This window comes from Pan paniscus, chromosome 7 (assembly GCF_029289425.2).
Source record: "Pan paniscus chromosome 7, NHGRI_mPanPan1-v2.0_pri, whole genome shotgun sequence".
Lineage (NCBI taxonomy): Eukaryota > Metazoa > Chordata > Mammalia > Primates > Hominidae > Pan > Pan paniscus.
Window position 1 is genome coordinate 82,611,053 of NC_073256.2, and position 27,451 is coordinate 82,638,503.

Here is a 27,451-nt window from a genome sequence, read left to right on the forward strand (position 1 = left end):
GCTCACTGCAACCTCTGCCTCCCGGGTTCAAACAATCCTCCTGCCTCAGCCTCCCGAGTAGCTGGGATTACAGGTGCCCGCCACCACGCTCAGCTAATTTTTGTATTTTTAGTAGAGACAGGGTTTCACCATGTTGGCCAGGCTGATCTCGAACTCCTGACCTCATGATCCGCCCACATTGGCCCCCTGAGTGCTGGGATTACAGGCGTGAGCCACCGCGCCTGGCCAACATTAAACACTTTTATAATAAAACTTTTCAAACATACCCAGAAGTAAAGGGAATAATACAGTGAACCTTCATATATCTACCACTCAACTCAGATTCAATGTCATATTTTTTCATACCTGCATCATCAATTTTTTTCTAAATTATTTTAAAGCAAATCCCAGATATTCTATTATTTTATCCCTACATACTTTAGTATCAACCTGTAAAAATTATGGACATTTTTCTTCTTTCTTTTTTTGAGAAGGAGTTTTGCTCTTGTTGCCCAGGCTGGAGTGCAATGGCATGATCTTGACTCACCACAACCTCCACCTCCCAGATTCAAGCAATTCTCCTGCCTCAGCCTCCCAAGTAGCTGGGATTACAGGCATATGCCACCACACCTGGCTAATTTTGTATTTTTAGTAGAGACGAGGCTTCTCCATGTTGGTCAGGCTGGTCTCGAACTCCCGACCTCAGGTGATCCACCCGCCTTGGCCTCCCAAAGTGCTGGGATTACAGGTGTGAGCCACTGTGCCCGGCCATGGACATTTTTGTTATGTAACCAGAATGTTATCACCCCTACAAAAGTAACAATAATTCCCTTGGTATTATCTAATATCCAGTTTACATTTAAATTTGCCCAATTGTTTCAAGAATATCTTAAAATAGGTTTGTTCCAAATCAGGGCCAAAACAAGGTTCACACATTATAATTGGTTCTTACATCTCACTAAGTCTCTTTCAATCTAGAGCCATTTCCTCTCCCTCCCTTTTTAGACCATTACCTTTTTGAAGAAACTAATTGGTCTTACGTTATATAATCTTGATTTGTCTAATTGCTTCCTTGTAGGGCTATTTATCTTATTTCCCAACCTCATATTTCTAAAATAGAAGATGACTGTAAAGGCTTTTTAGATTCAGATTCAAATCACTTGACAAGAATACATAATAGTGTAATGTATTACATATTGTGCTATATCAGGAGGATATAGTATCTATTGTTGCACTTTTAACAGTGTCACAATTGATTAGTGGGTTCCTGTGATGTCATTCTCATCTCTCCATTATACAGTTTCCCATCAACTTTCACCTAATGGTTTTAGCAGCCATTGATGTTCATTGCCTAGAATTTGTTATTTCATTAGGAGATGCAAAACTGTAATTTTTCTAATTTTAGCATTCTTTCTGAATTAGCTGAAATTCTTCTGTAAGAGTAATTTTCTCTCATCAGCTATTTAGTTACTCTGAAATACAATTTGTACAGGAAAGGCAGGGTAAATGTTTGATTCTTTGCCTTTATAAAGAGTAATGAGTTGAAATCTAGCAGCTTCCAATAATGGCCAATTTTTTTTGAGGGGGAGGGTTTCCATTTTTAAATATAAGGAACTCATGAACTTTTAAATATATACGGTATGTTTCAGTGAATCTTTGTCATTCCTTTTGATGCTCATATTAGCCTACCTTTTGTCATTGGGGGTCCCTTCAAGGTTGCTCCTATGTCCTTTTGACACAGGCCATTTGTTAGACCATACCCCAAGTCCATCTGCTATATTTTCTATCCCAGGCCTGAAATCAGCCATTTCCCCCAAGGAATCCTGATTCCTTTTAGTGAGAAATGATAACTTAACAAGAGATCACAATCTGGGCACTAGGCGTGCTTCTTTGCTACCTGGTTGACATTGTTTTATTTTATTTATTTATTTATTTTATTTTATTTTATTTTGAGATGGAGTCTCACTCTGTCACCAAGGCTGGAGTCTCACTCTGTCGCCCAGGCTGGAGTGCAGTGGCACGACCTCGGCTCACTGCAAGCTCCGCCTCCCGGGTTCACGCCATTCTCCTGCCTCAGCCTCCCGAGTAGCTGGGACTACAGGCGCCTGCCATCACACCCGGCTAATTTTTTGTATTTTTAGTAGAGAAGGGGTTTCACCATGTTAGCCAGGATGGTCTCGATCTCCTGACCTCGTGATCTGCCCGCCTTGGCCTCCCAAAGTGCTGGGATTACAGGGTGAGCCACCGTGCCTGGCCCTGGTTGACATTGTTTTTTAAGTCTTTTCAGTGGATATGGTCAGAAATTGTGTATATTTAAGGAAAAATTTAAAGTTCATAATGCTATTTTCAATTAAAATATTAGATTACAGGATTTTTACTTCTTTAATTTTATACTTGAATGTCGTTTCTCTAATGCTTAAAATTTTGGTTCCTAAGAACATTAACATATCATTACTTGACTTACTCTATAATATACTTACTATATTGTAATACAAGTCAAATTGGATTTGCAATTTTCATTAATACCATTTTTATGTTCTTATTAGATTAATATAGTGCTGAAATTAACACATTTACCTCCCCTGCCAAGTTATGGTCTTGATCTTTGTGAGTTTCCACTTGATTATACATCTCAGAGATTTTATGTGATGCAAGGAATTGTGATTGCAATGACAACTGTAACCAAGTATACACAAGGGGCAAGATTTCTTTGTTCAGATGAAGCATGCCCTCTTTCAAAAGGTAAATGTTAAATAGGAAAATCAAAGCATTAAGCAATTGGCTAGGCATGGTGACTCACACCTGTAATCCCTGCACTTTGGGAAGCTGAGGAGGGAGGATCACCTGAGCTCAGGAGTTTGAGACCAGCCTGGGCAACATGGAGAAACCTCGTCTCTACAAAAAATACAAAAATTAGCCCAGCATGGTGGCACATGCCTGTAGTCCCAGCTATTCAAGACACTGAGTTGGGAGGATTGCTTGGGCCAGGGAGGTCAGGGCTGCAGTGAGTTGTGTTCATGCCACTATACTCCAGCCTGGATGACAAAGAGTGACCCTAAAAAAAAAAAAAAAAAAAGGAACAATTTATTGTTTAATCCTAAATCATATTTACAATTAGTTATAAAACACAAAATAGAAAAAAATTGAATAAAAATTTTGTCTCCTAATGTTTATATATTTACTTTGCATAATCTTGAAATGCATTTTTTCTCCTTTTCTCCCCCACCCCCATCTTAACAAGTGCACCTATATTGCTGAAGTACTTGCTCCTCTCACACATTATTTCATGACGTTGTGAGTGAAACGTTTAATGTCCTCTCTCAACCCTTTGGCTTAACTTCAGTTTAGTCCTTCTGCAGGACTTCAAAATTATCCCCACCACCTCTAATTGGGTTGATTGACCCTCCTCTCTTCTCTCTGAACACTCTGCAAATGAATACCACAGGTGGAAATTATCTGTTTCTCACTGCCACATATAGAAATTGTGTGCTTAAGCATCCATATTGCCAGTGCCTTAGCACAGTGCCTTGCAAAAAACAGCTGTTAACTGTTAATTGAACTACCCTGAACCCAAGTGCAAAACTGAATTAATTCCGTTTTGAATTAGACTAATTTTAAAGGACTGTAATAGCTACAATCTGTGTCAGTAATAAAAGAAAAAAGAATATATAAAATTAAAAATTAAAAAATGACAACAACAAAAGAAACAAAATAGACAGCTAAATCTGAAAGCAAATGTATGTTACCACTGTTTTCTTTCAGGATTTCAATATATAAGAGTGCATGTGCCTGGTGCTACAGAATCTGCAACGATAAGAAATGACTTTTTGTGTAATCTATGTGCATCTTCACTTCAAGAAGACAGAAAATTTAGAGTACTTGGTGGTAATATGCATTTATATTTTGTAATTATAATTTTTAAAATAGTGTCTGATATTTCAATATGGAAATTAAATTGAATATATATTCTAATATCTAATTCTTTTTTCCTCTTTGCTTTAAGATAAACAAATAGTTGAAATAATTGCCACAAAGGCACTTCGTGCTTTTCAAGGATATTCTAACAACCAGCCATTTAGGTTTCAATCACTTACAATTTTCCTAAGAGGTAAGTGAATTCTGTTTGAACTAAAAAAAAAATTGCTATAAATATGTAATTGGCTGGGCACAGTGGCTGGCTCATGCCTGTAATCCCAACACTTTGGGAGGCTGAGGTGGGAGGATCACTTGAGGCCAGGAGTTTGAGACTAGCTTAAGCAATATGGTGAGACCCCATCTCTACAAAAAATTAAAAAATAAAAAATTAGCTAGATGTGGTGGCATGTGTCTGTAGTCCTAGCTACCTGGGAAGCTAAGGTGGGAGGGTGGGAGGATCGCCTAAGCCCAGGAGTTGGAGGCTGCAGTGAGCCATGATGGTGCCACTGCACTCCAGTCTGGGCAACAGAGAGACACCCTGTCTCAAAAAAATAATAATAACAACAAAATAAAAATAATAAATGAAAAGCTGGCCGGGCGCGGTGGCTCACACCTGTAATCCCAACATTTTGAGAGGCCTAGGAGGGTAAATCACCTAAGGTCAGGAGTTCAAGACCAGCCTGGCCAACATGGTGAAACCCCATCTCTACTAAAAATACAAAAATTAGCCAGGCGTGGTGACGGATGCCTGTAATCCCAGCTACTTGGGAGGCTGAGGCAGGAGAATCACTTGAACCCGGGAGGCAGAGGCTGCAGTGAGCCAATATCGTGCCACTGCACACCAGCCTGCGTGACAGAACGGGACTCTGTCTCAAAAAAGAAAAAAAGCAATTGACTTGTTTATGCTTATAAATTATAAATGTTACTTCTATAGCTTAAGAATCACAAGTCTTCTAATTCTTGAGTGTTTTAAAAGAGTCATATTTAGTTAATATTATCAATTATTCATTCAGTCATACAACACTCACTTAAAATGATATTAGGACCTAATGTGTCCCAAGCACTGAGCTAAGTCCCAGGGTCACAGTTATTTTAAGACAATGGGATCTCCTATTATTCTGTGTGTGTGTCTTACATAAATATTGGAGTTATTGTTCAGCTCTCTGGGGCTAGAGAGAAAAGAGAAAAAAAGGAAGACCACTCTGATCTTCACAGAGATAAGTTAACCCTTGCTCCTCCCTGTAAACCTTTCTTTCATAGCTTTACAACCAACCAACTTCTAACTGTGGAATGGAGGATCAAAATTTTTAGTGTGTTTTTTAAAATAAATTTTGAACTCATCCAAAGTGTTGCCCAAGCTCTAGGTATGAGAGAGGAACCTAGTATAATGCAAGAGGGCAGACTTTGAGGATAGGCAAACCTAAATGTGAATTTCAGTTCTGCTTCTTACTAGTTATTTAGCCTTGTGCAAGCCATGTAACCTCTCAGTTTCTTCATATATAAAGTACAGATAAGAATATCTTACATGCTGGGCATGGTGGTTTACACCTGTAATCCCAACACTTTAGGAGGCTGAGGCAAGAGGATTGCTTGAACACTAGAATTTGAGGTTACAGTGAACTGATTGTGCCACTGCACTACAGCCTGGGCAACAGAGCGAGACTTTGTCTCAAAAACAAACAAAAAGCCACATATTTTATAGGTTAAATAATGTTTTTACAAGTACTTACAGGTATTGTAGACAGGAAAATTATTTTCCTCTCAAATAAAATTATCATTTATAAGGTCATTTTTATTAACATTCCTTTTCATTGAATAGAAAAATGTTTCATCTTATATAGAATAATTTTATTTTCTTTTGACCATATTATAGAAGAGTGTCTAGTTGCTATATCACATGCTTCTTGAAGTTAATTCATCATAGCACATAAGAATAAAAATTTATCAGCAATAAAATTGCATCAGTTTATATTATTAGTGTCACTCTATATGGATATTATCCTAAACAAAAGTAAATACTCCTAACTCAACTACTGAATTGTTTTACTAGTTCTGGATCTTTGAACCATATGTTCATGTACAAAGTTCATTTAGTGAATATGCATTTTCTTCTGTCTTTAATAATTTTAGATGAATCAGTGAATAAAATGAATATAGGAAATGAATATAAAATTATTGGAATACCAACCTGTGTAAAAACCTCACAAACTGCTGTCTGTATAGAAGCAAATAGCATAACTTTTTGTAATTCAAAAGGTAAGGAAAATTTTAGTATTATATATTAACAAATATTTAAATTTAAATCTATTTGTTCAGCAGATAAGTATTGTTTGCCTATGTGCTAGGCATTCCTCTAAGCACTAAGAATACAGTTGTAAACAGGACAGTCAAGGTTTCTGCTCTTAAGTCACATGGCAGACAGTCAATATACATATAAAGTAAGCAAAAGACAATTTCAGATAATAAGTACATGAAGGAAATAAAACAGGATAATGTTGTGGAAACTTTCTAGCATATAGGACTTATTTCTTTGGGCTAAGCCTTATTTTAATTTTTTAAATAATTAATAATGAGAAAAATGTTTCAAGGTTAGAGATTAGTCAAAGGATTTTTCTATACCACTAGCCAAGGCAATTCTGGATTAACTGTTGTGGTCTGAGAAGGAGAGCTTAATAAAGTAGCATCCTTGGCTGGGCGCTGTGGCTCACACCTGTAATCCCAGCACTGTGGGAGGCTGAGGCAGGCGGATCACGAGGTCAGGAGTTCAAGACCAGCCTGGCCAAGATGGTGAAACCCCATCTCTACTAAAAATACAAAAGTAGCTGGGCATGGTGGCAGGTGCCTGTAATCCCAGCTACTTGGGAGGCTGAGGCAGGAGAATCAGTTGAACCTGGGAGGCAGAGTTTGCAGTGAGGCAATATTGTGCCACTGTATTCCAGCCTGAGTGATAGAGACTCCGTCTCAAAAAAAAAAAAAAGCGTCCTTTTCCTCAACTGAATTCTGAACCAAATCAAGAAATAAGATAAAGGCAGATGAGGACCAAAATATCACCTTTATTACTGATAATTTCCTTTAACAACTCCAACATGCGTTAGCATTATGTAAACAAAAGTGGAGAGCAGACCTATTCTTTTAACTTGGCTCACAAGTATCTAAATATAGAAAAGGCTGATTAAATCTTGAATAGAGTTGGATTTTTTTGTAATCCGTATGTTCCCTGAATGGGCTATATATATTCAAAGTGATCCCCAAATGCAGAAGAACCTGAGAAAACAAAGGAGGCAGACAAGTCCAGCTTGTCATTATAGGGTGGTTTTACTGGTGAACTTAAGGACAGAAGCATGATCTTGGGCAGCCACAAGACAGGTAGATCTCCATGCTATTACCCCCAGACCCAGGAATTAGATAGGGAAAGAGTACACATGCTTCAGAGGGATTGGATAGGAATTGATCTAAGGACAGGATTTACAGTAAGTATTAATTTATCAAGGTTGATTGATCTAAGGGCAGGATTTATGGTAAGTATGTGCTCTTGCATGAGGAACAATAGATCAACTGGAAATCTCCGAGCTTTCGCAGATTATCAGAAGTCAACATAGCAGATTAGCTTCCAAGATGAAGTTTCTTTTCTTTTTTTTTCTTTTCTTGTTTTTTTGAGACACAGTCTTGCTCTGTCACCTAGGCTGGGGTGCAGTGACGCAATCTCAGCTCACTGCAACCTCCACCTCCAGAGTTCAAGGGATTCTCCTGCCTCAGCCTCTCAAGTGGCTGGGATTACAGGTGCTCACCACCACGCCCAGCTAATTTTTGTATTTTTAATAGAGATGGGGTTTCACCATGTTGACCAGGCTGGTCTCAAACTCCTGACCTCATGATCCGCCCACCTTGGCCTTCCAAAGTGCTGGAATAACAGGCATTAGCCACCACGCCTGGCCCAAGATGAAGTTTCTTTAGCCTCCATACTGTGGATAATCATCAGTAGTAATAGAGACCCAAGTTGAATTTAAATGCAAGTAGATTCTAAATACTTCTACTTACTTGAAGAGAAAAGCTTCTTAAAAGAACAAAAATGTTAAAGAAAGAAAGCACTGATGAATTATAGAGGGTTTAGTGATCTTTTAAATATTTTTCTGCTAAGTGTTTAAAAATTTATTGATTTGGTAGCAGAACATGACTTTTCTGTAGGTGGAGAGTGTGCTTTCTTATGCTGAACTCCAGAATGAGATGTATTTAACTACCCAAATGTGGCAAGAGCTGGACTAAAGTAGGCCTCTTTTAGTCCATGGGCATGGATTAGTTAGAGGAAATCACTGCTTTTTGATGGCAGCCCAGAAAGAAGGAGAATGGGACTAGGTTATACACGCACAGCTGTTCCACCCAAATTACCAATTGGATAAATCACTCATTCCTTTCAGGAGGTGGAGAGTGAGAGGATGGAGAAGATCTAGAATTTTACAGTATACTACAGTACAGCGCTTTCAAAGTAGTGGAATATAAATCTTTCTATTTAACAGCAACATTCAAATATTTCCCATTCTGCTTATTATTCCTCTCTGAAGGTGCTACATAGAAATATAGGAGCAAACACAGCAATGCAGGCACTCCACGATCTGGTTTGCTCACATAGATCTTAAAAGGAGAAGAATGAGGGATTTGCCTACAACCCACAGCCAATCTATGTGGACACAAGGGGTGACTTCTTCCTTCTATTACGTTCCCTGAGGTAGAAATGGTAAACTAGCATGACCTCGAACCATAATTTAATATCATTCTAAGAATTTAAAGGCCAAGCACGGTGGCTCAGGCCTGTAATCATAGCACTTTGGGAGGTCAAGGCAGGGGAATCAATTGAGGCCAGGGGTTCAAGACCAGCCTGGGAAACATAACAAGATCCTGTCTCAAAAAAAAAAAGAATATGGTATTATTAGAACTATAATTTGATAACATTTTAGATAAAGGGAGTCAAATATCTATAATGTTGCCTTGTTTTAAAACCCTTTCTAATATATATGTTAATATTTACTTTCAGTTCCTTCAGGAATTAGTGACAACTTCAGGTGTCTCCTCTCCTTAACTTCCAGCTCATGCTGGAAGTTTACAGCAATACTTGCCAATATCTTTGCATCACAAATTACCCCTCCTGGGACTTACAATTTGCTCAAGCTCTGTTTGTTGATGAGTCTAGTACAGACAACTGACCGTAACAAGGAACTGGAAGATTGCCTGGATATTTTAATTATAACAAGTGATACTCTACTCATAGACAGGTATATATGTGACATGAATTTTTACAAATATTAATTGGTCACAGATGTGCATACATCCTTTCCATGAGCATTATTACAAGAATATTTAGAATTTTTCTGAGCCAGTATAAGTATTTAAATCAATCTTTATCAATAAAATTCAAAACCTTTGAAAGATAAATTGATAAGTGATAAGTTGAATTACTCCAATTTTCAACCTATTTCCCCACTCAGACCTTTGTAAATAAATGCATCCTTCCCAGCCTTCCTTTCCCCCTATTCCCTAGCTCTGTATTCTCTTTCTGTACTTTGTTTTGAATAATCTTCCCCCTAAGGAACAAACTAACCATTTTCTTATTTTTCTTCAATATTCCATCAATAATATTGACTCACTGCATCCAGATAAGGCTGTCAGAAGTGCCATAATTACTGTTTGGGGGGAGCATCATCCTAACTTTGGAGTAAGCCTCTACTTAGCATTTTGTGGCTCCCCACTAGCAAGTACCCTTTCCTTAAAACTTGCTTAAATATTCACAAAGTTAGAAATAAGCTCCCTATTTAGTATCTTGTATGCAATTCCAAAGCAAAAAATAAATTTACAAAATGAATTTAAAATAGAAAAAAATAAAATTGAAATTAACAGTAATTTAATTGAACAGATTATGTTTTGCTAAAATTAAATTGCCACTGGTGATGTAAATATGGTACCAAATGCCAAGATTGTACCACTTTATTCTTCTACTGACAGAATTTTTTTCCTCACAGCCTCACCAGCTCTGGATATTATCAAACTTATATTTTTGTTATCATTATTTTTTGAGACAGGGTCTCACTCTGTCACCCAGGCTGGAATGCAGTAGCATGATCATGGCTCACAACAGCCTCAACCTCCTGGGCTCAAGTGATCCTCCAGCCTCAGCCTCCTGAGTAGCTGTGACTAGAGGCGCACGCCACTACACTGGGCTAATTTTTTAATTTTTTATATAAACAAAGTCTCCCTATGTTGCTAAGGCTGAACTCCTGGGCTCAAGCGATCCTCTCACCTCATTATCCAACTTTAAAATTTTGCAATCTGGGCTGGGCGTGGTGGCTCAGGCCTGTAATCCCAGCACTTTGGGAGGCTGAGGTGGGTGGATCATGAGGTCAGGAGATCGAGACCATCCTGGCTAACACCGTGAAACCCCGTCTCTACTAAAAATACAAAAAATTAGCCAGGTGTGGTGGCGCATGCCTGTAGTCCCAGCTACTCAGGAGGCTGAGGCAGGAGAATTGCTAGAACCCGGGAGGCGGAGGTTGCAATGAGCCGAGATCGCACCACTGCACTCCAGCCTGGGTGACAGAGCGAGACTCCGTCTCAAAAAAAAAAAAAAAATTGCAATCTGATAGGTGGAAAATTGTATTTTATTTTAATTTGCATTTATTTAATTGGAAATAATTTTTGCATCATATAAAACTTATTAAACATGTATTATTTTTCTATGAACCTCCCATTCTTGATCATTGTTGTTTTTATTATGTTGTTTATCTATTTATTATTGATTTGTGATGCATGTAAATTAAGGCCTTTCTTTTTCTGTTTGCCATTAACCTTTTGACTTTTTAAATGATATTTGGGGCTGTGTGAGAGATTGGTTTGTTTTTTTCTTTTTAGGTAAAATTTACATACAGTGAAATAATCAGATCTTATTATCATCACTAAAAACATTGAGTTTTGACAAATAACATACACTCCTTTAATCACCACCACAATGAGATATAGAACATTTCTATCACCCCAGAAATTTCCCTCCTTCCCTCTTCCAATCATTTCCTATCTTCACTGGTGATCTCTGTCACCATAGATTAATTTTCCTGTTCTTGAACTTCAGATAATGAAATCATATCTGGGTGCATCCTCTTTTGGGTCTAGTCTCTCTTACTCAACAAAATATTTTTGAATTGATCCAATTGTGTACATCAGTAGTTCATTGTTTCTGTTGATGAGTAGCATTTCATTATACGAATGTACCAAAATTCATTTATCTATTCTCGTAGTGGAAGACATTTGGTTTTGCATGTTTTGACTATTATGAATAAAGCTGCTGTAAACATTCTTGCACAAGTCTTTTTGTGGACACGTATTTTCATTATCTTGGGTAAATACCTAGGAGAAGAATTGCTGGGTCATAAGGTATATGTATAACTTTTTTTTTTTTTTTTTTTGAGATGGAGTTTCACTCTTGTTGCCCGGGCTGGAGTGCAATGGCACCATCTTGGCTCACTGCCACCTCCACCTCCTGGGTTCAAGCAATTCCCCTGTTTCAGCCTCCCGAGTAGCTGGGATTACAGGCACATGCCACCACACCTGGCTAATTTTTGTATTTTTAGTAGAAATAGGGTTTTTATCATATTGGCCGGGCTAGTCTCGAACTCCTGACCTCAGGTAATCCACCCGCCTTGGCCTCCCATAGTGCTGGGATTACAGGCATGAGCCACTGTGCCTGGCCTATAACTTTATAAGAAACTGCCAGTTAGCTGAGCGCAGTGGCTCATGACTGTAATCTCAGCACTTTGGGAGGCTGAGGCAGGCAGATCACCTGAGGTCAGGAATTTGAGACCAACCTAGCCAATGTGGGGAAACCCCATCTCTAATAAAAATACAAAAATTATTTGGGCATGGTGGCATGCGCCTGTAGACCCAGCTACACTTGGGAAGCTGAGGCACGAGAACTGCTTGAACCCAGGAGGTGGAGGTTGCAGTGAGTCGAGATAGTGCCACTGCACTCCAGCCTGGGCAACAGAGCAAGACTCAGTCTCAAAAAAAAAAAAAGAAAGAAACTGCCAGTTTTCCAAAGTGGTTGTACCATTTTACATTCCTACCAACAATGTAAAGAGTTCCTCTTGTTTCCATCCTCATCAACATTTGGTGTTGTGAGCCCTTTGCATTTTAGCCATACTAGTGGGAATGAAATGATACGTCATTGTTCTAATTTGCGTTTCCGAGATGACTATTGATTTGAACTCTTTTTCATGTGCTTATTGGCCACTCATATATCTCTTTTTATGAAGTGTCTGTTTTTATAAAGTGTTTGTTCATTTGTTAGTTTAGTTGTTCTGGATGCATGTCCTTTGCCAAATATATGTATTATAAAATTTTTCTCCAGATATAAAGCTTTTTAAAAATTGTCTAAAGGTATCTTTGATGAGCAGGCTTTTTAAGTTTTGATGAAATTCAATTTATTATTTACTTTTATGCTTAGCGTTTTCTGACTTCTGTTTAAGAAATCCTTGTCTGGCTGGGTGCAGTGGCTCATGTTTATAACCCCAGCACTTTGGGAGACTGAGGTGGGCGGATCACCTGAAGTCAGGAGTTCGAGGCCGGCTGGCCAACATGGTGAAACCCCGTCTCCACTAAAAATACAAAAAAAAAAAAAAAAAAATTAGCCAGGCATAGTGGTGAGTGCCTGTAATCCCATCTACTGGGGAGGCTGAGGCAGGAGAATCATTTGAACCCGGGAGGCGGAGGTTGCAGTGAGCAGAGACTGTGCCACTGCACTCTGGCCTGGGCGACACAGCAAGACCCTGTCTCAAAAAAGAAAAAAGAAGAAGAAATCCTTGTCTATCCCAAGGTCATGAAGAGTTTTTAAATGTTTTCTTCTAGAAGCATTATAGTTTTAGTTTACTATTTATTTATTTATGTAGAGATAAGTCTTGCTAGGCTGGTCTCAAACTTCCAGGCTCAAGCAATCCTCCTGCCTTAATCTCCCAGAGATTGGTAGGAGGTATGAGTTAAAGTTAATGTTTTTCCTATGCATTTATCCAATTTTTCCACACTAATTGTTGAAAAGATTTTCCTTTCCCCATTAAATTGTTTTGATACCATTGTTCAAATTCAATTGAACTAGGCAGAATCTGGGTATAAAATTGAACTGGATGTAAATCTATTTGAACTCTCTTTTCTAATACTTTGATCTATTGTTCTATACTTATACCAATACTACACTCCCTTGATTATTGTAGCTTTATGTTCAGTCTTGAAATCAGGTAATGCAACTTTATCCTTCATTTTAAAGATTAAAAAAATTTTAGATCCTTTGCATTTTTAAATAAATTTTAGAATCAGTTTATTTTTATTTTTGAGACAGGGTCACGGTCTGTTGCCCAAATTGGAGTGCAGTGGCACAATCATGACTCACTGCAGCCTCAAACTCTTGGGTTCAAGTGATCCACCCACCTCAGCCTGCTGAGTAGCTGGGAACAGAGGCGTGAACCACCACGTCTGGTTAATTTTTTTAGTTTTTTGTAGAGATGAGGTCTTACCATATTGCCTAGACTGGTCTTGCACTCTCAGGCTCAAGTGATCTTCCCGCCTTGGCCTCTCAAAGTGCTGGGATTGCAGATGTGGGTCACTGAGCCCAGCCAAATCAGTATGTTAATACCAACCAAAAAGAAGCCTTTGAGTATTTTGATTGGAACTGTATTTAACGTGTAAATCAATTTTGGGGAGAATTAACATCTTAATAATATTGAGTCTTCCAATCCATGAATGTGGCATATCTCTCCATTTATTTAGGTCTTCTTTAATTTCTCTCAGTGATGTTTTTATAAAGGTCATGCAAATATTTTGTTAAATTGGTTCTAAAAATATTTGATATTTTTGATGCTACTAAAATGGTAGTGTTTTCTTAATTTCATTTTCAATTGTTTGCTATGAATATATAGAAATACAATTGATTTTTATATTTTGACTTTGTATTCTGTGACCTTCTGTGTATCAGTAGTTTTAAAAGTTCCTTAGCCAGTTCCAATGTGTAGCCAAATTTGAGGCTCATTGTTCCATATCACTAAGTGCTCAGCCTAGCTGCCTATTAGAATCACCTGGGAGAACTTTTAAAAAATATTTATCACTGTGTCTCACCCCCAGAGTTTCTAATTTAAGTGGTTTGGGGTGGCACTTGGCATTGGAATTTGTTAAATCTCCCCAGGTAAGGTTAGTGCAGGCTGTGGTTGAAAACCACTCCTTATAGGCTTGCAAAGGTTTCTTTCTAAATATCACTCTCTCTCTCTCATTTTATATATCTTCAAACATCCAAATTCCTTAGAATAGTACATGTGCTAGACATATTTTATACCATCTACCTATCCACATCTCACTCTTTTGCACTGCATGTCTATGCCTACTTTTGTATCACCCCCTTTTGTGTCACATGTCTATGTCTACTCATCATAGGTGATTGCACTAGGAAGCTGTAATTTCTGTGGCAAGGATTTGAAAGCTAAGCTAAGGTAATCATATTCCTTTTTCAGAATTTAAATTTGGGATATGAAGAGACTGAGGCAATTAGCAAAGAGGTTAGAAACCAAAATGACATATCAACAATTGCCATGAGACAGGCAGGTGCCTCATGCCTGTAGTTCCAGCTACTTGGGAGACTAAGCAGGCAGGATTGCATGAGTCCAGGAGTTTGAGGCTGTGTGTGCTATGACTGCATCATTGCATTCCAGCTTGTATGACAGAGTGAGACTCTGTCTCTTAAGAGAAAAAAAAAATTTGGCTGGACACAGTGGCTCAAGCCTGTAATCCCAGTGCTTTTGGGGAGGCCAAGGCAGGAGGATAATTTGAGCTCAGGAGTTCAAGGCCAGCCTGGGCAACATGGTGAAACCCGTCTCTCCAAAAAACACAAAAAATTGAGCCAGGCACGGTGGCTTGTGTCTGTGGTCCCAGCTACTTGGGAGGCTGAGGAAGGAGAATCGTTTGAGCCTGGGAGGTGGAGGTTGGAAGCTGAGATTGCTCCATTGCACTCCAGCCTAGTGACAGGCGGAGGTTGCGGTGAGCTGAGATCACGCCACTGCACTAGAGCCTTGGCGACTGAGAGAGACTCAAAACAGAACAAAAGAAAACAAAGACAAACAAAAAACCCCATAATTGCCATGACAGAAACAGCAGAGTGATAGTTTTGATGGGACACTAGCAAGCCTAATGCAAAAATTCTGAATAGGCAAAAGAAAGCAATCCATAAAAAGAAGAAGGCCTAATTCAAATGTCATCTCTCTGTAACTTTCTCTGACTCCCTTCCAGGAAGAAATAATACTCCCATGGATGTTCTTTTGTTGTTGTTGTTTTTGAGACAGAGTCTTGCTCCGTCACCCAGGCCAGAGTGCAGTGAAGTGATCTCGGCTCACTGGAATGTCCACCTCCCGGGTTGAGGCAGTTCTCCTGCCTCAGCCTCCCAGTAGCTGGGATTACAGGCGTGTAATTACAGGCCCACCTAATTTTTGTGTTTTTAGTAGAGATAGGATTTTGCCATGTTGGCCAGGCTGGTCTTGAACTCTTGACTTCAAGTGATCTGCCTGCCTCGGCCTCCCAAAGTGTTGGGATTACAGTTGTAAGCCATTATGCCTGGCCACCATGGATGTTCTAAAGACTTTTTTTTTTACACGGAGTCTTGCTCTGTCACCAGGATGAAGACATTTTTTAGTACTTATCACATTGTGTTTTAGTTTTTTATGTCTCTCTTTTTAGACTGTGAGCTTTCCAAGTTAAGGTCCAAGTCTCGTATATATTTTTTTGTTTTGTTTTTTGAGACAGAATCTCACTCTGTCGCCCGGGCTGGAGTGCACGATCTTGGCTCATTGCAACCTCTGCCTTCCAGGTTCAAATGATTCTTGTGTCTCAGCCTCCTGAGTAGCTGGGACTACAGGCATGCACTAGCACGTCTGGCTAATTTTCGTATTTTCAGTAGAGACGGGATTTTACCATGTTAGTCATATATATTTTTATCCCTAGCACAATAGCTGGTGTATCACAGGTGCTCAGTAAACACAGAATAAAATTAAATTTAATACATTGTGACTTTTGAAAATTAAATAATAGTAATGAAAAGTTTATTTTTTTTCCCCTAGGCTTCTGAATTTTAGCATAAACCTTGTCCCCCGTGGTATACGTCATCTAGTCTCTACTGAAATTTTTCCCACTCTATCCAGGAATAAGTATGGAACTGGAGCAGTTAGCATTCAGGCTGGCAGTGCTTTGCTAGCTAAAGGTGGTATCTGCTTTATAGGAGACTTGGCTTCACACAAAAAAGATAAACTTGAACAGCTTCAAACAGGTAAACAATATTTTTTAAATTAATTTTCACCTGTTTAACCTATACTCTCATCCATGTTGAGATACTTAACAGTTAAGATAGTATTGCAGTTGTTTGAGGGTTTGAGAAATTATGTTAGATGGCATTTCTCATTTTGGTTTTATAAGCTAAACAGAAATTTAATGTGCAAATGCCCAGTTTTAGCCTTTGCTCTCAGTGTGCTAACACATGAGCTTGTAATGGACCAGATTTATTTCTTCTTCTTGTCTAGTGATAGCATTAGCTACCACTTCCAGTATAAAGTTGAAAAGTAGTGTTGAGAGAGGACATCCTCACCTTGTTCCTGATCTGAGTGGGAAAGCTTCAAGTTTCTCACCATTAAGTATGATGTTAGCTGTACATTTTTTGTAGACATTCTTTATCCGTGGAAGTTCTTCTCTATTCCTAATTTTCCGAGAGGTTTTTTTAATCATAAATGGATATTGGATTTTGTCAAATGCTTTGTCTGCCTCTGTTAATATGATCATGCCACAGGATCCTTCGGGTGTTGCTTCTCAAGCCAGAAACCTCTATGTCCAGCAGCACCTCTGCTTGAGTTTCACTCCTGCCTGCTGGGCTTGTTCTGCTCACTCAGCCTGGCAGGCTGCACTTGGCTCACACTACCAGTCCAGATCCCATGCCTGCTGAGGATAAGCCAGGAGCGGAGCAGCAAGGGGTGTGTGAGTGAGCAAGCACAGGGTCCGGCCACTGCACATAGCCAGGCACACCAGCCGCTGTGGCAGGGCAGGCAGCTCCAGGGGCTGGCACAGGTGCTGGCTTCATGCAAGGCTGTAGCTGGAACAGGCATACTGCAAGTGGCTTCTACCGAGGGCCCTGGTGTCTGGATGAGGGGAACGGGATGGCACCTGAAAACTTGGAGACACCAGCAACGGTGGAGCCCCAAGGGACTGCAGGGAAGCATGCTACAGCTCTCTCATTCCTGCTGCCCACAGCTCAGCAGATGGTAGGGCACACGTTAACAGCTCTTTCAGTCCACTGCCTCACTCCAGCCTGTGGCTCCTGGGCTGGCCCAGCCCATCGCCACTTTCTGTTGTGGGGCAGCCACCCAAGGCTGGCAGAAGGCAGGAGGATTATAGTGTTACAGCTCTGACTCAGGAAATCCTGAGGTCTGGGCCTCCAGAAGGGTCATTGCTCTTCACTCCTGCAGTCCAGCAAACAAGAGTGTGTCACCACTCACAGCTCAGTGAGCTGGCTAGGAAAGTGTTACAGCCCTTTTCGCTCCCACTTGCAGCTCAGCAAGCCTGCCAGGAGAATGTCATAGCCCTTTTCACACCTGCCATTCAACAGGTCCCAAGTTCTTGTTCCACGTCCAGGAAGAATTAGCTTATGTGGACAACTGGAGGGTGAGCAAGGTGGAGAAGAGTTTTATTGCATGGGAGAACAGCTTTCAGTGGACAGGAGACCTGAAGTGGGTAGCTCGTACCCCCAGGCGGGTAGTCCCAACCTGTGTTTGAGTCCGGCTGAGTCTGGGGTTTTTATGGGCTAAGAATGGAGGAAGTACATGCTGATTGGTCCATGGGTGGGCCCAGAAAAAGCACCATCTGATTGGCTGAAAGGCATCAAGGAAGTTCTCACTCCAGGTGGTGGACTCCACCCAGAACTGGCAGCCTGGTTTTCAGGCTTCAGGCTGTCTCCTGCCTGAAGGTTGGGTTCCACCAGGGACCTGCCCCTATCTGCCCAGGAACCTGTCTGCCTCCTGCCATCATCAGTCATATGATTTTTCTCATTTAGCCTGTTGATATGATGGATTACATTAATTGATTTTTGAATATTGAACCAGCCTTGCATACCTGGGATAAAGCTTACTTGGTCATGGTGTATAATTCTTTTTCTACATTGTTGGATTTGATATGCTATTATTTTTGTTGAGGATTTTTTAAATCTATGTTCATGAGAGATATTGGTCTGTAGGGTTTTTTCCTTATAATGTCATTGTCTGGTTCTGTATTAGAGTAATACTGGTTGGGCAAGATTTATAACTAGCAAGGATATGGACAGCCATGGACTGGGCAAAGAGTAGTCAGAACCTTGCCTTCTTAGCATACCAGCATGAATGTACAAGTGTGCTCAGGGCACATAGCATATTGCTTCACTTTATAAGAGAATGCAGAAATTAGCTGGGCCCAGTGGCTCACACCTGGAATCCCAGCACTTTGGGAGGCTGAGGCAAGAGGATTGCTGGAGGCCAGGAGTTCTAGACCATCCTGGGCAACACACTGAGACCCCATCTCTACAAAAAAAAGCAATAAAAACAAAATGAAGGTGTATTAGTCTGTTTTCATGTTGCTGATAAAGACATACCTGAGATTGGACAATTTACAAAAGAAAGAGGTTTATTAGACTTACAGTTCCACATGGCTGAGGAGGCCTTACAATCACGGTAGAGTGTGAAAGGCACATCTCACGTGGTGGCAGACAAGAGAAGAGGGCTCGTGCAGGGAAACTCCCCGTTTTAAAACTATTAGATCTTGTGAGACTTATTCATTATCATGAGAACAGTGCAGGAAAGACCTGCCCCCATGATTCAGTTACCTCCCACTAGGCCCCTCCCACAACACGTGGGAGTTCATGATGAGATTTGGGTGGGGACAGAGCCAACCCATATCAGAGAGTGTAGAACTAGACCCACAATTTATAGTCAATTGATTTTTGACTACAGCACCAAAGCTAGTCAGTGGGAAAAGGAGTTTTTTTCATCAAAGGATGGTGGAACATCTGGCTGCTACAGAGGAGGGCCTCAGTACAACTGCACTTGTTCCACACTCATGAAGTTGGCCCTGCTAGTATGTCCTCTCCCCACAAGAACTTGGCATTTGGTTTAAAACTCTGCTGTCATCATATTCAAATTTTTAATAATTTTATCTTTGTATTGTAAGGAAGTCCAACGAGATAATGGCACTTGACTGTGAGTAGAGGAGACACATGGATGCCTGTTTTTACTGTGCCTTCCTGCCCTATTTCATACAGCATTTGTGATCACTATGCAGCATTCATAACACACTTAATTTGTACTTTCTCTGATTGTTGCTGGACTCCCATGTGTCATGGGTGCACTATAAGCCAGTGCTTATATTTCCACATCAACACATTTTCAACTGAGTAAGAGGGAGTGCTAATAACCCCAAGTGGCCATGCTTTTCATTTGAACTAGATGTACTTCTAATACAGAAAGAAGGCAAAGGCCTTTCAAGAAACACAAATGACCAAGTAGCCATATCATACTCTTTCTTACTTGGTTGCTTCCCTGTATTTGCCAACCACTTACACTGAAAATGACACAGGAGGAAAGGGAAAGATAGGGCAAATCCATAGTTCCTTGTCTTCTCAGTCCTTCCTCACTTATCAGTAAGCTGAAGGTAGAGAGTGTTGGTGAAATGTATGCATATCAAGAAGTAAAATAAAAATTGTTTTGTGCAGCATTTCCACTGTTCTGGTAAAAACAAAATACATATGCATATGCAAAATACTATTGGTTCCACTTATGAGGTAAATGCCCATATATTTGCATTATACAATATAAAGATAAAAGTATTGTACAATATAAAGATAAAAGGTAAAATTTATGTCAATATAAAATTTTAATTTTTCTTTATTTAGAATGGCAATACTACTATTATATTTTTTGTAACAGTTTTATTGAGATTTCACACATCATACAATTCCCCACTGAAAGTGTACAGTTAAGTGCTTTTTAGAATATTCACAGAGTTGTGCTACTATTACCACTAACTTCAGAATATTTTCATCACCCCAAAAGGAAGCCCCATACCCATTAGCAGTCAACCCCCAGTCCCTGTCTCCCGTCACCTACTCCCTCACAGTCCCTGGCAAACACTGTTTGCTTTCTGTTTCTGTGTATTTGCCTATTCTGAACATTGCATAGGCAGTCTTCCCTCAGTATTCTCCAGGGGTTGGTTCCAGGGCCTCTGCAGATACCAAAATCCACAGATGCTCAAGTCCCTTATATAAAATGGCAGAGTATTTGCATATAATCTATGCACATCCTCCCATATACTTTAAATCATCCTTGGATTACTTATAATAGTCAATACAATGTAAATGCTTTGCAAATTGTTATAATGTGTTGTTTTTTATTGTTGTTATTGTTTTATTTATTTATTGAATATTTTTCATCAGTGGTTGGTTGAATCTACAGATGCAGACAGACCCTTTGGATATAGATGGCTGACTATAAATGGAATCAAATGATACATGGTCCTCGGCGATGGCCCTGGCCTCTTTCTTCTTCTTCTCCTTCTTCCTCCTTCCTTCTTCTTCTTTCTTTTTTTTTCTTTTTTTTTTTTTTTGAAACAGGGTCTTACTCTGTTGCCCAGGGTGGAGTGCAATGGTGTCATCATACCTCACTGCACCCTCCAACTCCTGGGCTCAAGCAATTCTCTCACCTCAGCCTCCCAAGTAGCTGGGACCACGGTAACATCCCACAATGCTTGGCTAATTTTTTGTAGTAACAGGGTCTTGCCACGTTGCCCAGGCTGGTCTCAAACTCCTGGGCTCAAGCAATCCCCCCGTGTCAGCCTCCCAAAGTGCTCCATATTTTTTGTTTAGGTTTTAAGTGGGAGGTGAGGGGACAATGAATTTGGCTTTGAACATGTTGAATTTGAGATATATTTCCCCCCAGTCATTGTAGTTCATATTATCTCTGTCTTTTCCTCTCTCACTCCCACATGGATGGCCTGCTTTCTATCATTTTCCCCACATAAAAGAACAGGATTTAATTTTAGCCTCTCTTGTAAGTCTGTATTATATGACCAATCTCTTAGCCCCCTGCCTAGTCCACTCGGGTGCCCAGCCACAATTCCAGCTACATGCTTTGGACTCCTGGTTCTCATCAAGTCATGGGACACATAAGGCTTCAAATACATATTTTTTATGGCAGAACTTAGAGCATTGTCTTGCAAAACAGTCAAATTTACTTTCTTTCACTATCCAAAGTCTACACAGTATAATTATATATAATAATATGTTAGCAATTTGTAGACATTTAGACCAAAATGAACTTAAATAACAAATGGATAATGTCTTCTGACTTAGTTCTGGAGAGCAGAAGCATCACAGTGTACATCCCAGGAAAGAAGTTTGGGGAGGATATTGATCAACAGATGACTTTTCCAGTTCAGTGCAGTTTTTGGTCTTTTGTTGATATGGATTCATCTTCAAGGAGAAATGCACAGAAAATCAACACTCTAATTGGTCAGATGGTAAGGTATATGTATATTTTATTGTTAGAATGTTGTTCAAGGAATTAAGTCATAAATTTTAATACATCTTAATATTTTTGTTATTAACCTGTTTGTATACTTTGTTGAGTACCAGAACTACATGATGACCCAGTTGTTTAAAAATTGTAATGTTTTTTAACCATGTAGATCAGATATCTGCTCACTGGAAATTACTATTTGAATAGGTAACTAGAGAGTCTTTAATGAATAATGTATAAGAAAATACTTACTAAAGAGGCTTTAAAAAAATCAATCACCAAAAAGTTCCCAGATTATTAAAAAATTACCTTAAATTATAATTAATATGATAAATAACTTTAATAATAACATATAATAATTACTTTGTAATTAATTATTTCCAAATTGTGAAAATTATAAAGTTTAATGTTTGCCTATTACCTTTTGGTTTGATGTAGGATTGCAGTTTGATTCCAGCTAACCTTGTGGAGGCATTTGGTTTATTGATTAACTGCAATGAGTCATCTCCCTGCCACCCATTTCTTCCTACTGTGCAACACACTTTGAACAAAGCCATTAATCCTGAAGGGCTGTTTTATGCAGCTTCTAGACAGTTCACAACTGAAGATTTTGAAAAGGTAAAGGTGGATAAAACGGTTACCCAGAATGCCTGTGCTAATGTTTCTCAAATTATATAGAAGTCCTTTTGAGTGCTGGATTTTCTTTATTTAGGATTCTTTTATTCCATCTTGGTTCCAGCTTTTAAACATTTTAAGGACATTGCATAGAAGTTATTTAGGGTTAGGCTGGTGTGGTGGCTCATGCCTATAATCCCAGCACTTTGAGAGGCCCAGGCGGGTGGCTCACTTGAGGCCAGGAGTTCGAGACCAGCCTGGCCAACACAGTGAAACCCCGTCTCTACCAAAAAATACAAAAATTAGCTGGGCGTGGTGGTGGCACCTGTAATCCCAGCTACTCGGGAGGCTGAGGCAGGAGAATCAGTTGAACCCAGGAGTTGGAGGTTGCAGTGAGCCGAGATCGCACCACTGCACTCCTGCCTGGGTGATAGAGTAAGACCCTGTCTCAAAAAAAAAAAAAAAAAAAGAAAAAGAAAAAAGAAAGAAATTATTTAGAATTATTTAGGGCTATAATTAAAGAAACAACTGTGTTAGGTAATGAATATTAAAATTTTCAGTTTATTTTTGTACCATTGTCCAAATCAGCACAGCTGAAAGAATCTCAACGAAAGAAAACCAACATAGAATTTTTCTATAGAAAATTATAATAGGCTATATACAGTTATTTACATTTTACTGTCTATTCAAAGGGATTGTCCTTAGATGAATACCTTCGAGTCCTGACTTTAGGGGATATATAGCATGATTCACTAACCCATTTTAATTAATTACCCTGACATTATCAAAACATATGTGACATGTTCAGAGAACCTGAGAGTAAGTGATGTAAATTTAGTAATAATTCTCATAGCTATTAAAGGTGCTCACATATTTACAACTGAAACCTTTTTAACTACTCAAAAATCTGTCCAAGTAGAGTTCACCTCTCTGGGTATGATAGATAAAAGGCAGGGAATATCAGAAAGTGGAGGTCTGAGTCATTAAAATTTTTTTTCATATCTATCTTCCTTGTGAGCATACTGCATGAGTAAAAGGTTGAAAGGTGAAATCGTCTTAAAAATGAATTATGAATATTGTTTATTCACATAGATTAGAATAGAAAAAAGAATAACATTTATAATATAATAAGATTTTGGTTTTGGTTTTATTATATAGGAAAAAAGTAGTCTGTAGGAGTTAGGGTACTAAATATGGACAGGCTAATGGCCCTGACAAATGTTGCCCATTTTTTTACCTGAGAAGCCAAAACAATCTAGGTTTATTAATTATTCAGGTATTTACTGAATACTTCACAAATATGAGCCTATTTCCATTCTTTTATATTCTCACAGATATATAAACTTTCTCTTTAGTTTATCATTTAATTGAGATTAAAAACAAGATACAGGCCAGGCAAGGTGGCTCACGCCTGTAATCCCAGCACTTTGGGAGGCCGAGGAGGGCAGAAACCTGAGGTAGGGAGTTGGAGACCAGCCTGACCAACATGGAGTAACCCCGTCTCTACTAAAAATACAAAATGAGCCAGGCATGGTGGCGCATGCCTGTAATCCCAGCTACTCAGGAGGATGAGGCAGGAGAATCGCTTGAACCCGGAAGGCAGAGGTTGAGGTGAGCCGAGATTGTGCCACTGCACTCCAGCCTGGGCGACAAGAGCAAAACTCCGTCTCAAAAAAAAAAAAAAAAAAAAAAAAGATACATAAAATAGTTAAGGAACAATTTAAGTGCTAAGCTAAGTGGTGCTGACTCAGGTATTTTAGGAATTCAGAACGGAAGATATCCATGTAGAATGCAGGAGCTGGGAAAACTTCATGGAGGAGGCTGGACATTAGTTGGGCTGTAAGAAAGGGTAAAATTTAGATGCACAAAAGATAGGTGTTCCAAGTAGAATTAACAGTAGGAGTAAAGACTTAAAAGTAGAAATTAGTATACATGGAAAACGATAAGACCAGCTTGACTGGAGCAAAAATTGTACTTTGGAGTCATAGGATTTTGGCATATTTACAATAAGTCTTGCACAGGCAAAAGATTTTATAGTTGGTTTGTCAGACTATAGAGAACAGTTGTAGAGTGAACTGTAAAATAGTAAAAAGTGAAATAGTAAAAATGGTTTCTCTGGAAGATAAATCTGTCTATTACACAAATCAAAGTGGATGGAATTTGTTGCAGCCTGAGCTCTCCAGAACACAGACTGAGATGGAGTTTAGTGTGCCAATGTGTATTTGAGAGGGCTTTTCTGTCAATACCTACGGACTTTATAATGTCCTCCCCCACTTCTGCCTCAATCACTCATGTGATGTGGACTGTCCTGAGGCAATCCCTGAAGGGGCTGACAGCACTCTCAGTAGCTGGGGCAACAAGTCCTTTCCTGAAGGAGGATATTGGTGGCTCATCATCATGCCATCTTAGAGAGAACTTAGAGAGGGTTATTGATACTATTAATAGTATATCCAGTTATGAAAGCCTGGAGAGAGTTGTGGAGAATAAAGAAAACAAAGAAGCCAGGATATACATCCAATCCAGGACATGTCCAATCTAGGACATGTCTCTTTGCTTTTCTTTTCTTTTTTCTTCTCTCGCTCTGTTACCAGGTTGGAGTGCAGAGGCGCCATCTTGGCTCATTGCAACCTCCGCCTGCTGGGTTCAAGTGATTCTCCTGCCTCAGCCTCCTGAGTAGCTGGGACTACAGGTGCCCGCCACCACACCTGGCTAATTTTTTTGTATTTTTAGTAGAGACAGGGTTTCACCATGTTGGCCAGGATGGTCTCAATCTCTTGACCTCGTGATCTACCCACCTCGGCCTCCCAAAGTGCTGGGATTACAGGTGTGAGCCACCGTGCCCAGCTGTCTCTATGCTTTTTTAAAAGTTAAATTTAAAATATAAATTTTAGGCCGGGCCTGGTGGCTCACGCCTGTAATCCCAGCACTCTGGGAGGCTGAGGCGGGCAGATCACCTGAGGTCAAGAGTTCAAGACCAGCCTGGCCAATATGGTGAAACTGTCTCTACTAAAAATACAAAAAAAACAAAAGAAAAAATTAGCTGGGCATGGTGGCGCACACCTGTAGTCCCAGCTACTCAGGAGGCTGAGGCAGGAGAATCACTTGAACCAGGAGGCAGAGTTTGCAGTGAGCCGAGATCGTGCCACGGCACTCCAGCCTGGGCGATAGAGCAAGCCTCCGTCTCAAAAATAAATAAATAAAATAGGCTAGGCGCGGTGGCTCATGCCTGTAATCCCAGCACTTTGGGAGGCCGAGGTGGGCGGATCACCTGAGGTCAGGAGTTTGAGACCAGCCTGGCCAACATAGTGAAACCCCATCTCTACCAAAAATACAAAAAATTAGCTAGGGGTGGTGGTACGCGCCTATAATCCCAGCTACTCGGGAGGCTGAGACAGGAGAATCGCTTGAATCCCAGAGGCTGAGGTTGCAGTGAGCCGAGTTTGCGCTATTGCACTCCAGTTTGGGCAACAAGAGCGAAACTCTGTCTCAAAATAAATAAAAAAAAAACATATAAATTTTATAGTTAATAGCAACCTTTCTCCAGGTGTAGGTAGTGTCAGAAAAAAACAGTAACCTTATTATAGTTAATTTTTCCTGCAGTTATCTGAATTGAAAAAACTAGAAAATAACTAGGATAGTAAAAAATTTGGAAATTACGTCACAGAGAAGAACTTTGGGAACTAGGAATCACTGACTCTGAAAGAAAAAAAAAAGCACAAAACTCAGAAAAAAACAGTGATAATCATGTGTTGCAGAATTATTCTCTACCCAAATCTTACTCAATCACCAAAGCCCACCTTCAAAGCAGTTAACACAATGTTTCCCCTCATACCAAACGTTGTGTTCTTTAAAAGGAAGGAAGGGAAGTAAGGAGGGCAAGTAGCTCTAGGCCAATGAGAGAAACTTACGAGGAAAAAACTGTCAGAGAATTAAAGCTATTCAAAGGAAAGTTAGCTTCTGAGGGAGGTGAGCCTTTCACTGGGAGCAAAGACGTTGTAAAGTCATTCAAATATATTGCACAGAACATTTCTGCACTGAGAGGGAGGAGATTATTCTGGGTAAACTTTAATATCGTTTACAAGTATAACACTGTGATTTAAAGTGTTCAGTGACTTCAGGATGGCCCCAGACATTTACTCTTTTTTATGTAATAAAATATGCAAACTTGTAAAAATAAAGTGCCAGTATACTTTTGATTTCTGTTATATTGATTCCATAATAAAGCTTGATTATCTTGGATTTTTCACACTTTTTAGCTATTGGCTTTTGCAAAGAATTTGAATGTAGAATTCAGCTTGGAAGCAGAAAGAATGACCCATGGCTATTATCTAGCAAGTCGCAGAATCAGAACAGGCTCTGTATGCGGATCAAAGCTGTCAGCATCTGCATTAAAATATCTGTAGGTATTCAATTCAAGATTTTAAAATCAGCATTGAGTTTCAAATGATGTGTTTAATTAAATTGCTAATTTACCTATTTCACTTGTTTCTCTGCTTGATTGCTAGTTGGTTGGTTTGTAAATGGCCTTGTTCCAAAAGGACTAAAGGCTTCACAATTCCTTTTGTTATATCATGTTACATCATTTTAATCTCTAATAATTTTTTTACTAAACTGATTTTTATTGGATGCCACGTATGAGATATGTCTGGGAAAAGTGCACTGATTTCAAATGCAAATCCTTGTTTTTAAAAATGTGGCTGTTGGGCGGGCACGGTGGCTCACACCTGTAATCCCAGCACTTTGGGAGTCCGAGAGGGCAGATTGCCTGAGGTCAGGAGTTCAAGACCAGCCTGGACAACACAGTAAAACCCTGTCTCTAATAAAATACAGAAAATTAGCTGGGCGTGGTGGTGCGCTCATGTAGTCCCAGCTACTTGGGAGGCTGAGGCAGGAGAATTGCTTGAACCCGGGAGGCAGAGGTTGCAGTGAGCTGAGATCATGCCACTGCACTCCAGCCTGGGCGACACAGCGAGACTCTGTCTCAAAAAAGAAAAAAAATATGGGTGTTGGTCAGGCGCGGTGGCTCATGCCTGTAATCCCAGCACTTTAGGAGGCTGAGGCAGGCGGGTGGCTTGAGCTCAGTTCAAGACCAGCCTCAGGGCTGGGTGCAGTGGGTCACACCTGTAATCCTAGCACTTTGGGAGGCTGAGGTGGGAGGATCACTTGAGCTCAAGAATTCGAGAACAGCCTGGGCAACATAGTGAGACCTCATCTGTATTTAAAACAAACAAACAAACAAACAAACAAACAGAGCAGCCTGGGCAACATGGTGAAATCCTGTCTCTACCAAAAATACAAAAAACTAGCTGGGCCTGGTGGCAGGTGCCTGTAGTCCCAGCTACTCAGGAAGC

General features: G+C 39.8%; 1 protein-coding gene across 14 annotated transcripts in view; it reads left to right on the plus strand.

The window, feature by feature from the left end:
- Positions 1-27,451, plus strand: part of MCMDC2 (minichromosome maintenance domain containing 2) — a 79,070-nt gene that overhangs the window by 4,129 nt on the left and 47,490 nt on the right. For 9 of the 14 annotated variants that reach the window (XM_008956714.4, XM_055116619.2, XM_055116617.2 and 6 more), the window contains 9 exons: positions 2,526-2,721; positions 3,742-3,864; positions 3,983-4,087; positions 6,025-6,150; positions 8,924-9,161; positions 16,023-16,228; positions 21,320-21,486; positions 21,924-22,103; positions 26,357-26,499. In XM_008956714.4, the coding sequence (XP_008954962.1) occupies positions 2,526-2,721; positions 3,742-3,864; positions 3,983-4,087; positions 6,025-6,150; positions 8,924-9,161; positions 16,023-16,228; positions 21,320-21,486; positions 21,924-22,103; positions 26,357-26,499 (1,484 nt within the window). The remainder of the gene's footprint in view (positions 1-2,525; positions 2,722-3,741; positions 3,865-3,982; positions 4,088-6,024; positions 6,151-8,923; positions 9,162-16,022; positions 16,229-21,319; positions 21,487-21,923; positions 22,104-26,356; positions 26,500-27,451) is intronic. The other 5 variants (XM_055116618.2, XM_055116626.2, XM_055116624.2 and 2 more) reach the window with 1 other exon arrangement.